At 40.0% G+C, this 13,852-nt stretch overlaps 1 protein-coding gene across 11 annotated transcripts in view; it reads left to right on the top strand.

The window, feature by feature from the left end:
- Positions 1 to 1,886: 1,886 nt before the first annotated feature.
- The window catches only part of gapvd1 (GTPase activating protein and VPS9 domains 1), a 33,653-nt gene continuing 21,687 nt past the window's right edge, over positions 1,887 to 13,852 (top strand). For 4 of the 11 annotated variants that reach the window (XM_037777149.1, XM_037777153.1, XM_037777150.1 and 1 more), the window contains exons 1-8: positions 1,888 to 2,070; positions 9,468 to 9,686; positions 10,303 to 10,570; positions 10,663 to 11,235; positions 11,315 to 11,398; positions 11,493 to 11,627; positions 12,641 to 12,833; positions 13,421 to 13,489. In XM_037777149.1, coding sequence (XP_037633077.1) covers positions 9,502 to 9,686; positions 10,303 to 10,570; positions 10,663 to 11,235; positions 11,315 to 11,398; positions 11,493 to 11,627; positions 12,641 to 12,833; positions 13,421 to 13,489 — 1,507 coding nt within the window. In that variant the 5' untranslated portion in view covers positions 1,888 to 2,070; positions 9,468 to 9,501. Of the gene's footprint in view, positions 2,071 to 9,467; positions 9,687 to 10,302; positions 10,571 to 10,662; positions 11,236 to 11,314; positions 11,399 to 11,492; positions 11,628 to 12,640; positions 12,834 to 13,420; positions 13,490 to 13,852 lie in introns of all 11 variants that reach the window. The other 7 variants (XM_037777154.1, XM_037777155.1, XM_037777156.1 and 4 more) reach the window with 5 other exon arrangements.

A 13,852-nucleotide genomic window follows, 5' to 3' on the forward strand; every position in this document is an offset into this window, starting at 1 on the left:
GCAGTAATATTAATCCAGAAACATCAGATATAATAGGAAAACACTAACAGGAAACATTTTAAGATAAGATAAGATATGCCTTTATCAGTCCCGGAGTGGGGAAATTTGCAGTGTACAGCAGCAAAGGGGATAGTGCAAACAACAAGATGCATCAGTTAACACAGTAAAAAAAAACATTTAAATAGAAGGAAATATAGAAGTAGGAGCAGTATATACAGCATTGACAATAAACAGACTATTAACCAAATGCACAAGTGGAAAATGAATGCACAGTGAGAATGAAATGAAATTCCACCTGAAAATATTGCACAGTGTGAATTACACCTGAGTAGTAATAATGATAATGATATTGCACAGTCATTATACAGTACAGTGCAGTTATTGTCAGTATTTGGTGTGTAAGTGTAAGTGGTCTACTGGGAGCAGTGCTGGTTGTGGAGTCTGACAGCTGCAGAAAGGAAAGACCTGCGATAGCGCTCCTTCACACACTTTGGGTGGAGCAGCCTGTTGCTGAAGGAGCTCTACAGTGCTGAGATGGTGTCCTGCATGGGGTGGGAGTCATTCTCCATCATGGATGACAGCTTAGCCATCATCCTCCTCTCTCCCACCACCTCCACTGGGTCGAGGGGGCATCCCAGGACAGAGCTGGCCTTCCTGATCACTCTGTCTAGTCCAGGGGTTCTCAACCTTTTGTAACTCGAGACCCACTTCCGATTGTTAAAAAATTTCCGAGGACCACCTTCTCAAATAAATAACAAACTGGCCTGTAAATATGTGTTAGGCCTCTGTCAGGTGTAATGACCCACATAGATATTCAGCTTACCCTCACCCATCACTGCCTGCCATTATGATTCCAAAGTATTCAGGGTCATATTTCCTAACCACACATTTTTACTGGTTTCAAAAATGCTCAATTTTGTGTCACCGCATCTGTGACATATATATCTGTAAAGGGGAGACTCGTGGGTACCCATAGAACCTATTTTCATTCACATATCTTGAGGTCAGAGGTCAAGGGACCCCTTTGAAAATGGCCATGGCAGTTTTTCCTCGCCAAAATTTTGTGGAAGTTCTTCTGATCCCTCGCATGTTTTAAATGGGGAATATCAACTTCTGCCCTCCAAGAGGCGATTTAGAGTCCCTACATTTAACCGCATCTGGCTAAAGAACGCTTTTGTCCACCAGTCCATCTTGTTGCTAAATAATAACTAATGTGCTGCTAAAGACATGTTAATCCAGAGGACAGATGGTTATTTTATAATGGGTTATGTATGAATAATTGATGTATTTTGTTTTTTGTCTGATGGGTCTTACTTCACTGTGTGTCTATGGTAACAGTATGTCTATTGTATGTGTACTTTTTCTCTGAGCTGCCTATGGATGCAAAATGAATTTCAGTGCAAACTGACAATAAAGTTGTATCGTATCGTATCGTATTGTATCGTATCGTATCGTATCGTATCGTATCGTATCGTATCGTGTGAATCAGAAAGTTACAAAAGGTTGGGTTATAGTGTGTAGTTTTTATTATTAGTATTATTATTATTATTATTATTATTAATATTATTATTATTATTATCATTAATATTATTATTATTATATTATTAATAATAATGTAATAATAATGTATTAATAATAATAATAATTATCAATAATATATATATATATATATATATATATATATATATAATATCCTTCTATTAATAATAATAATAATATTTATTATTATTATTAATAATAATAACAATAATAATAATAATAAAAACGGTTGAAGGATTTGTCAAAAAATTGCACCAAATTATGATGTTACAGAGATAAAATGATGTGTAGGGCCTGTTATGTTTTCTGTGTTAGTGGGAGAGCTTCCTTTAACAAGCCTCTGCGCATGCGTGTTGCGCAGGTCTCCTCGTGATGACAGCAGATGACAGCACTGCTCTCCTGCAGTAGCCAGTCTGAGTGTGAGACGGCTAACAGCTAACCTCCAGCAAACACTTCCTCTGATCCGAGAAATATCACCATCCGCTGTGTTTAGAGAAACACTGAACAACCAGGACGCTCTAATAACGTTTGGTAAGTTGTTGTATTTATGTCAGCATTGTTTTGGCGATCAGGATTTGGTCACACGGGAGCTTGCAGCCTAAAGCTAAGCTAAGCTAACGCAGCTAACTAGCTCACTAGCTAGCTAGCTTGACGAGTTTAACTTGGTTAACGTTAGCAGCATGCTAACTGCTAGGTGCTAGGCAGATCACCAGGCTGCTGTCTGTGCTCCTTCTCAAATCACTGCAAACACACAAGATAAGTCTTGACTGAATGTAGCTAACATCTGTGTGTGTCTTGGGTTAGTGTTTCCTTCATAGCATGTAGCTCATCTAACGTTAGTTAACGTGGTTTATTTGATGTGTTTCTAAGCTAGTCTGATGGTAATCTAAGCCAAGGTAAACCTAGCAAACCTAGTAACAGACATTAACTTAACACATCTCCATTTGTTGGCTAACATAGTAAGTTACACCATCAAATCAAGGACACTTGCAGTGTGGTATTGCAATATTAGTACACCATTTAAAAAAATATATATTTATTTTATTTATTTTTTAACATTTTTTTTAAAACACATTTTTCACAAATATGAAAATGAAATAAAACATTAATTCAGTGCCACAAAATTACTTCTGTGACACAGGGCAAAGGGACATTTTGGAGAGAGTATGAAGAAAAGAACACTGCTATATAACCATGATGATGATGACAAAAAATGCAGTTATTTATTTCTTCTAGTGTGTACACTAATCTACTTTAAAACCATGGGCAACAATTAGCAGAAACATTTAAATTGAGGATATCAACAGAAATGAAAACTTAGTTTTAGATATTATCCAGTAAGGTAAGACAATGTATGAATCAGAAAGTCACAAAAGGTTGGGTTATAGTGTGTAGATTATTATTATTATTATTAATAATAATAATAATAATAATAATAATAATATTATATATATATATATTATATTATTATATATATTATTATTATTATTAATAATAATAATAATAATAATAATAATAATAATAACAATTTAATTATAATAATAATAAATACTTATAATAATAAAAACTGTTGAAGGATTTGTCAGAAATTGCATAGCTTGTTTTGTGCCAAATATTTCCACACCCAGCCATTGAGCCTGTGAAGAGGAATGTCTAGCTAAAATTGTAGCCTAATAACAAACAGTATTTGTAACGATTGAGGCTTGTAAAGGCCGTGGGATATAACAAGAGTACTGCCATTTAACATAATTAATGTTTAAACACTGGATATTACCCGTCACTCTTTGTAGCATAGAGGTAGTAATCCACCCATGTAGTCCAATATTACTGTTGTGATTAGACGAAAATAAGTCTTTTTATTCAGTTAAAATGCTAAACATCTGCTGGTTACCACTTGTAATGTTTTGCTGCTTTTCTCTGTTTTTATATCCTCAAATTGAATAATTGTGTTTTTACTGTACAGACAAAATATGTTAATAAAAGACCGGAGGGCTCAGTTAAAATGATGGAAAATAATAATTTTATTTCCCAAATATACAGTCATTACCTCCCTCTTTGACAATAACTACTGACCCTGAATTATCCTCGTTCTTTATCCGCTCACTACAAAAGGACCAATATTATTACCCCATGCCAAATGCCACCTTACACAGCAAATCAAGCCTTTAATAGCCTCAGAAGTCAGTTTCAGTCACTCACTTTGTTGTGTGATGAAGTCTCAATCAGCTCCGATTGGCTCAGTCAACATGACTTTCTTCTGTAGTGATTGCCTAGAAATGGGGTCAGTTGACTGTATGGTTTGAGAGAGGAATGACTTTTAAGTACAAGTGTGACCAAGGGATCACACGCATGTTGCTTTGGAACTGGACTTTTCTAATAATTCTTACGCTCATTCATTAATTAAAAGTAGGTTTATCTGTATTTGGCAGGATGCACAATACTGAAAGTTTTGCACATAACCGACAACAGGTCATTTCAGCTGATGCAGATGGTAATATTAACATTCTTCATACAGTGCAATACCACCATGTGTCTCCTTTATGTGTGTTACAGTCACTGCTACATTAGTTCCTGTCCTGATGTATTACTAAACTATATACAATTTTGGACAATGACATCGAACTGCAGAGCGGGTAGTGTGTGTGTATTTGTGTATGCGTTTGTGCTGTTTGCTTCAATTTGTCATGACAGCTGATGTGCGTCTTAAAGATTTGGATTTGGGTAAGATTAGGGCTGTCAAAATATGCTCAAATCACAACATGGCAAACTCAAGCCCAACAGGCAACAACAGCTGTCAGTGTGTCAGTGTGCTGACTTGACTATGACTTGCCCCAAACTGCATGTGATTATCATATCATCACATATCTTGAGGTCAGAGGTCAAGGGACCCCTCTGAAAATGGCCATGCCAGTTTTTCCTCGCCAAAATTTTGTGGAAGTTCGGAGCGTTATTTAACCTCCTTTGCGACAAGCTACTATGACATGGTGGTGACATGGTTGGATATGATCCCAGTATCTTCACTCTAGCTTTAAAACTGAGACCACTACAACGCAAATTGCGTCAATATGTTAAAGAAATTAGTGGCGTTAAATGGCGTTATTGTGTTATTATGTCTGTCTTTTCATATTGCACACTGCAAATCCAGTGTTTTCATATTTCTTTGAAGCCATTTCACTTTATAATCTATAGATTGAATGTCTTGGGCAACAAGACATGGTTCAAGCCACCTTCATGGGTCCGCCGGAGGGCCTGAAAGCTAGGCTGAACTTGGTCTATCCTGACTGAGACCAAAACTAATGGCGCTCCTTATCTACTGGTGAAATCCAAAGCTTCTTAATAGTAGGAAGTTGTCCTCAAGACAGCAGATGAGGTGACAGCCCCTGACTGTGGTAAACTGGGTTAAGTTCCAGTCTACAGTACAAGTCGTAACATTAAACTTTATCAGCGCGTGACGGATGACTGGTAAACAGTGATCCATGTTAATACTGTTTATCCATAACGCCCTGTGATTAACTACATAACCAAGCTGATGCAGTGCAGTGTATTCAGGAATTACAGCTTAAACACTGTTTTCTCAAGCGAATATGGAGGAGTCACATGAAACGGGTCTTATCCAATTCTATTTGATGTGGAAACATGGATTTAGGAAGGCTCTGCCTCTGAATTAGGACACGTCTTATGTGTGCATATCTCTTTTTGCCACCACTACAGCTTGTTGTGTAAGAACCAGGTAGACATTGTCAAACAGTCCTTTGGGTCAGTGGTGGCCATAAGGTTAGAGAAGATCGATCCCCAGACTGGCGGGATAAATCTGGCTGGGGGCAGTGAGAGAACCAACTCTAGGAATCAGACCAAATACTCAATGCCAGCTTTCATTTCTTGACAGTTTTTGATGGTATGGAAACATTTCAGTCATCACTCAAAGTATTGAGGTTCACCAAGCCCGAATGGTGGGAAAGGTCACTGTTAAACCTCACAGATACTTGGTGGTACACAGTATCTGCTTGCTGAGCAGTGTAAGAAATTATCTGAAAGGGAAGTGTGAAGAGGATGTTGGCTGAAACATGAATACCTTTTGTAGAAAGTGAAATCCTTTGAATATCTATAAAAAGCACCATTTGTTCCACTGGTCGGTCTGTATGTGTGTGTGTGTGTGTGTGTGTGTGTGGGAGAAGCGGGCTGTGTGCCAAACACCTTCATTCTGATGCTGCTGTGATATTTACTTCATAAAGTAGTGTTGTTTTGTGCTTCGCATTTTAAAAATAGTTTTGAACTTTTCAACTTTGTCATTGGATAACTTAAGTGGTTGGACCTGCCTTGGCATTTTAAATCCTCTGTTTGGTCTTTGCCCTGCCTCTTGTTGTTATAATGATAGTGCTTACACGGATGTTAGTATGGTTGAACGATTGGTCCTCTTGTCACTCATGTTAACAGTATTCAGTGGCTGTCCTGCCACAACTACGATCGCTCTCACACAACTCAGAAGGCTGCAGATTATGCCTTTCCTCACGCTGTCTGTTGTTTGGTTTCTCTTCTGCTTTAGAGTTCCTCAGTGCTCTCCGCGACTGACTCACCAGGTGGCTTTATGCTGTGGATTGTGTTGGAGCTGGCGGGCACAGGAGGCCATGACAAATGGCAGTTAACCTCCCTGCTAGCTGCTTAATAGCCTAGTTGTTTTTTCACTTCCTTGCAAGTATGTGAGGAATGTGCTTGTTCAAGAACATGAGTGTATATGTGGAAATAGTGCCGCTGAGTACTCAACAGCCAGTTACCTGTCAGTTCACTCAGATGTAAAATGGAAACAAAATAAACCCACGAAAATAAATGTCTTATTTTCCTTTTATACATCCAGATCCATTCATCTAGAAAGGTCCTGAATGTAGATCACTTTACAGTAACTTAAAGCCTCAACCAAGTGGTTGGTTCTAGCGTAGCTGCCTTCTGTAAGTTTCCAAGTAATACAGTTCATTACAGTACATACATTTCCAGATTGGGCCACAACTAATGGTTATTTTGGTAAAATTTTACTTTAAAGGGGAACTACACCTATTTTCAAAATTCATACATGTTATTCCTATGGTCTGAGATAGTCCACAAAATATTCATAAACATGAACAACTCTCTCCCAAATCCAAACTAGAGTGCTAAAACTCAAACTTGTGATGTCATAGGGTATAAAGTCTGGAGCTGCTCCATAGACAAGAAATGGGAGGCTGATTGTGTGGGCCCACAGATTATTTGTTTTCTTTTTATACCCAAATGAGTTTTTATTGCTGTCAGTTATGAAACAGAAAATGTTCCCGTATATTCAAAACATTCCCATGGGTGCTCTCAGTGATCTACTCTGTCACAACTGACAACACTACAATAAAATAAAGCTCATTTGGGTATAAAAAGAAAACAAACAATCTGTGGGCCCACACAATCAGCCTCCCAATTCATCGTCTATGGAGCAGCTCCACACTTTATACCCTATGACATCAAAGGTTTGAGTTTTAGCACTCTAGTTTTTGGATTTGGGAGAAAGTTGTTCATGTTTACGAATATTTTTTGGATTGTCTTAGACATGTATGAATTTTGAAAATGGATGTAGTTCCTCTTTAAGTCCTACTATTTAGCTTTCACAATATGCTGTTTATATATATATATAGAAAAAGAAAAAAATATTACCAGAGTGGAAAATATTTGGTGAGAAACCAGCAGATGGAGAGCCAGCACTTAAGCTAGTACAGCAGTAGTGAAATGTTTGTTGAACATATTTCCAGATGAAATGATGATTAAAAGCTTCACACATATTTCATTTGTTCACTAGGATTTAATTTCATCAAAATAGATTTTAGGGGGGAGAGAGGCAGGGAATTTGTTTTTTCAAGGATTGGATAATTTTCCAAAACTGGGAGGCATTGGCAGAGGTATATGCAAGTAAGGACAAGTAGAAGTCAGATTTGGCTTTTCTGCCTGAAATTCTGCTAGCTAATCAGTCATATGATTGGTAGTTTTGGCTGCCTTCCATGTTGCATCTCTGACGATAAGAGCTTTGGAAATGTTTGGGGAGAACAAGGATCAGAACAGTGTTTTTTCATAGGGAGCGTGTTTATTAAGTATGGTGTTAAAAGTTGTATAAGCAAAAGCAAACCGAAATAATTCAATTTATAATGAAGTGAAATGATGTTTGATGAAAAACTGTTATTTGATATTTTTCCTGATAACTGACTGAATGATTCATTTCTTGTGAGGTTATTTTTTTGTTGATTGATTGCTGCACGCAGCCGGCCATCATGTTTCTCACGTGACCAGGAGCAGCTGTATTTTTCCTCCCCAAACCACAAAATAACAAACTGAATATTTCTTTGTATTAGAGTGGTATTTAACTAAAATTGGTCTTTAAACTTGACTTTTTTTAATGTAGAAAAACAATCTATTACAGTAATTGGAGATCAGTAATCACTGTTTATTCTTGGTTTTGCCAAGGGAGTTCAATGTGGAGGCTATCAGTGTGTTCAATGTGATCATTATGGGTTTAAATCTGCATAACCAATCTGATTTGTCAGACACATCCACTCTAACGTTGTGGTTGTCTGTTAGCTTGTGAACAATGCCACTGCCTCGCAGTGATTCCCACTCTGAGGCAGTTCTCTCCAGTCTGGTTCCATTCTCCTCCCAGAGCCATAACTCCACAGTTAAATCTGTCTTTGCTATGTTTGCATCCAGCCACAAAGGGGCTTTTGTGCAAACGGATTCACCAAGAAATCATTCAAATTTCATGCACTCAGCTTGGTTTGTATGTCTTGGCCGAGTGTATCTGGAAAAGGGGAGAGGGATTTGCATATTCTGCTGTGTAGCGTCTCCTGGAGCTTGTGAAAAGCGTGCTTTTGTTGTTGTTGTCGCTGGGCCAGTGTGTGAAGCACATGGAATGCAAATGATCACTTCCCTTGCATGACGCGAGCATCATGTGTGCGGTGGCGTTGAGCCAGGCCTTTACAGAAAAGGGAACAATTTCCTGCTTCTCCTCTAAATACAGTTACTTTAAGATGCAGCATAGCTCCAATAATGAATCCTGATACTATTTGCAAAAAACAAAATTAAGGATATGGTAAGGTAAGTTAAACTACTATATAGTAAATGTCCACCAAAAGTTCAGAATGCGAACTTTCTTTGGTTCATTGGAGTGTTTGTTTGCTTGTTTTACTATCATTTTTACTATCGTTTTACTATTTGCTCACCAGCCTTGTTAGAAGTGGGAACCAAACGTCAGATATCTTTCACAGAGAAAAACAAAACATTCATTTTGAACCCGCCAACATTTTTTAAATGATTAATTCACAATCATAATTTTTTTCAGGAAAAGCCATACTTTTATTTGGCATCTTTCTAAAAGCTCTGTGGATGTACCGTTTTTTTTTTAATTTCTTTTAAGTAAATTATATATTATATATAATATATAGAATATAAATATATTATTATAATATATAATAAATAGTATTTTTTTTTTTATCAATAACACCTTTTAAAGGGGTACTTCAGCAATTTAACAATTCACTTCCATAAAGTTAGGAACTTGCAGGAGACAAATAAAAAAGGATGGAAGTTTGTAGCAGTGGATGCTGTGATATCCTGCCCAAGTTAGAATAGTGAAAAAAAAATATTCATCACAGTTTCTCAAGTCTTCTTCAAATGTCTTGTTTTGTCAGACCAACAATCCAAAACCCAAAGATACTCAATCTACAATGACATAAAACAGAGAAAAGCAATGAATCCCCTCACTGGAGAAGCTGGAGCCAGATTGTTGTTGTTTTTTTGGGTGTTTTTCTTAATAAATGACTTAAACAATAATTGATCAATCAATCAAAATTGTTGAGATTAAAATTTTGAGGTTTGACTAATCAATTAATTGACTAATCGTTTCCCTTGTCCCTTGTGTGCTCCAGCCATTTACCTCTCTGCCTGTGTGAGCTGGTGAAGATGGTGAAGCCAGACATCCACACTCTGGCCCACCACCTGAAGCAGGAGCGGCTGTACGTGGCGTCGGAGAAGCAGCTGATCCAGAGGCTCAACAGCGATGTGCTGAAGACGGCCGAGAGGCTGTACCGGGCGGCGTGGATCGCCAAGCAGCAGAGGATCAACCTCGATCGTCTCATTCTCACCAGGTCAGACCTTCCGTCATGATCCACTCTGGCCTTTAAAAATGGAAATATGCTTATTTGCGGATGGATTTTAATGTCATGTCTGTACGGAGATGTAGCCTGGGCCTGGTTAGCCTAGCTTAGCATACATTTTGGAAAATCTTGACCACCCTACCTTTTAAAATACTGGTAAATGCAAAAAAAACTCCTTCATTTGAGTTTCTCAGTACTTACTAAGTTCAAATGCTAAAACATGTGTTAGATTTGAGTATGTGATGAGCATTTCTAAATGTAAAATCTATTGTGCTGGCAGAAATGCTAAAATAACAACCCAAGAACAAGTTAGACACTGTATGGTGTCCTTGTGTACACTTGGCCCTGTCACTGCAGTTTAGATCAGTTGTCAGTTGGAGCCTGCTGAGCCAGAGCATCCCCTTGATCTTTGACCATGTGATCTGATGCTTGTTCTTGCTTGTCTAAAGGTGGATATGTGTCAGTCAGAACTAGTTTGGATGATGTGTCATCTACCACTTAGAGGTGGGGTGAGAGCTGGCTGTCACAGTGAGAGGGAAATACAGTATATAGTGATAGTAGTTGTTGGTACAAGAGCTATTAGTAATGAAACAACTGTGTTCTACAGTGCGGAGGCCTCTCCGGCTGAATGCTGCCAACATGCCAAAATGCTGGAGGACACCCAGTTTGTCGACGGCTACAAGACTCTGGGCTTCCAGGAGACCATCTATGGCGAGTTCTTGGCCAGGTTAAGGGAGAACCCCAGACTGGTGGCTTCCTGTCTTGTGGCAGGGGAGAGGCTGAACCAGGAGCACAACCAGGGGGTCACCCATACAGTCTTCACCTCGCTTTACGGCAACTGTATCATGCAGGAGGATGAGAGCTACCTGCTACAGGTCAGTAGCGCTACCTGTCTCTAGTGTTACACATTTGCAAAAGAAATTTAATAGCCTCTCAGTAAGATGTTTTTATCTGGTGCAACTTCCAGGTGTTGCGATACCTGGTGGAGTTCGAGCTGAAGGAGAGCGACAACCCTCGCCGCCTCCTGCGCCGAGGAACCTGTGCCTTCAGCATCCTTTTCAAGCTCTTCTCCGAGGGCCTGTACTCGGCCAAGCTCTTCCTCACCGCCACCCTCCACGAACCCATTATGCAGCTGCTGGTGGAAGACGAAGACCACCTGGAGACGGACCCGGCCAAAGTGACGGAGCGCCTCACTCCGGCCCAACAGGAGCGCTTCGGAGAGAAGGGCTCCGAGGACTACAAACAGAGGGTGCAGGCAGCCGTGGAGGCCAACGAAGCCAAGCTGGTAGCTCTGGTCAACAAGTTCATCGGCTACCTGAAGCAGAACACCTACTGCTTCCCCCACAGCCTGCGCTGGATCGTGTCGCAGATGTACAAGACTTTGTCGTGCGTGGAGCGTCTTGAGGTGGGCGAGGTGCGCATCATGTGCACAGACCTGCTGCTGACCTGCTTCATCTGCCCGGCTATAGTCAACCCAGAGCAGTACGGCATCATCTCAGACGCCCCCATCAATGAAGTCGCCCGCTTCAATCTAATGCAGGTTAGCGGCACAGCATGTTTACACATCACACATGTGGGAATCTTTCTACAGTGTTGATCGATATTTTTTTGTTACACAGGTGGGGCAGCTTTTGCAGCAGCTCGCCATGACCGATGACGATGCAGACCCAAGGCGGAAAAGCAGTTTGTCCAAGTTTGATAAGGTGTGTGAACCGTTGTGATGTTTAGTCCATTCCAGCCAAAGCGCAACATATTTCTCCTTGTATTAATGTACTGTTCTTCATCTCTTGTCTGCAGAGTTGCGTAGCCGCCTTTCTGGATGTGGTGATTGGAGGAAGAGCAGTCGAGACCCCACCCATGTCCTCAATGAACCTTCTGGAAGGCCTCAGTAGGACTGCGGTCTATCTTACACATAATCAGCTGCTCGTGCTGGTAGGCTCATTAACAATTGATATCTAAATGTACTATTTATGGAGGATAGAAGCTGCCAAAAAAAATTATGATAAAAAGAGATTCTTATAAAACGGTCACTATATCCTGACAGTGGTGCATGAGATAGGTAATCTGTGAAAAAAATCCTGTTCCTGTGTCCTCCTAGTGCTCATAATGGCATTTGCAAGATTGCACCACGTCCTCATCTCCCATGTTCCTCTGTGTATGAAGGAAACAACCAATCAGAGCCGAGGAGTCTCTACAGCAGCTGTCAATCACTACTCGCGAAACTCTGGAACTCAGATCAAACGGTCAAACTAGGCAGTGCTGATCAATAATGAATCAATATTCTGTTACTGTAATGACTATTTCTCACCTCAAATACTTTCAGAAATATATTTTAGTGTGTTTAGCTGTAAAAATTTGAAAGTTTGTGACTTTCTCAAAGACCGTTTGATCGGAGTTCACGAGCTGTGATTGACAGCTGCTGTAGAGACTGCTCGGCTCTGATTGGTTGTTTTCCTTCGGACACAGAGGAACATGATTTTTCTCAGATTACCTGTGTCATGCACTACTGTCAGGATATAGTGACAGTTTCATAAAAATAACTTTTTTTTTCTTCATATTTGCTCAAAGTTACCGACTGCAGCTTTAATAGATGAGTGACAAACACTGTTCTTTTAAGTAACGTGTCAGTTATACAATATGCAGTGTACAGCATATCTATCAATACATTATGACGTTTATGTCAGGACTTAAGGCAGCTCAAGTGCCTTCTGGTTTATTTGTGTATAAAACTTGTGTGTGGCTTTTATGTTGATTCTTTGATTCTTCATTCATTGCAAAATACCGTTTATCACTGAACCCTAATTAAGCCGTGTGTTATCCAGATTTAGTACCAGCAACCGTTTAGGTTCACACAGACTTTGGCAAGTGCAGACTTGTCTTTTCACGCCCTTCCTGTTGACTAATAATTGATTTATTGTGATGGTGTTTTTTCACTTCCTGCATAGGTGGACTTTGTGCGTAACGTGGTGGCAGGTGACCACCTTCGGGAGGAGGAGCACATGGCTCTGGAGACCCTGGTCGCCAACGTGCCCCAATCTCGAACTGTGAAGAGCAACAGTCTGGAGCTCACTCCCTCCAACACCCCGCAGCTCTCCCCGGCCACCACTCCTGCCAACAAGAAGAACAGGCTCCCCATAGGTACCTTCGCCTCTGTCTCCCCGCCACTTTTTTACAATAGATGTATCGACGTGCTCAAAGTGATGCAACCTCTTGTAATTCCTCGACGTGAGGATCTAAAGGATGTTTTGCTTCATAGGAATATCACTATTCGAAACAGGAACTAGGAGATACAAGTGTAATATTTTTTGCCTAATGAGAAGCAAAATAAACAAGTGGAGTTGAGTGGCGATGACTAGTGAAAGGCCCGTGTTTTTATAGGGAGCTAATGAGCTTCTTCTCAGCTTGTTATGAAGATAATTAGCATGGCCTGGATTGAGGCTCAATTACAGAAATGACAACCAATTAAATTACCAAATATAAATGAACTAATTTTAATTGGAATGGATGGAAAAGATGCATGGACTACCTTCATTAGCATTCTCAAGACAAATGATGCCGCAGCAACACCCCCTTAATTAGAAACGAACCACTTGTGCTCTGAAATATGATGTTTTATACGCACAATCTTGACTTGAAATACTTTAAAAAATTTCTGTATGTATTTTTTCTCCCAACTCCATACCTTGTCCTTCTCCTTTCCTCCTGTGCTGCCATTGAATGACCAGGACAACACTTAGCCGCTATAACATCCTGGGACCCCACAGCCGCTCACATTCCATTAGTAACCCCTTTCGGTGGGTAGCCCGTCGGTCGTGGTCGAGCTGGAGAGATAACTTAACCCATCTAACTGTTGTCTCACCAAGTTGCGTGTTAGATAATACTCATCTAGTCCACGCTTCTAACTGCACAGTAACCCCCCACCCGCCGCCTCGCCACTGTTGCCTAGCACCGCCGTTGTCCATGTGCTCTCACCATGCTTGCTTTGCCTCGCACAGTGCTTTGGCTCATTAGTAGAGCTGAAATGTTTTCCCACTCATTTTTGTTTTCCCCTTTTGGCTTCCTCAATCAGCAGAATATGGTTTTTCATTACCAGGTAGAGTGGGGGAAAATCTATCAGTGCCTGAGTTGTGATTAAAATAAGAGACACTAGTGCAGTT

The sequence above is a fragment of the Sebastes umbrosus genome, chromosome 8, assembly GCF_015220745.1.
Source record: "Sebastes umbrosus isolate fSebUmb1 chromosome 8, fSebUmb1.pri, whole genome shotgun sequence".
NCBI classification, from domain to species: Eukaryota; Metazoa; Chordata; class Actinopteri; order Perciformes; family Sebastidae; genus Sebastes; species Sebastes umbrosus.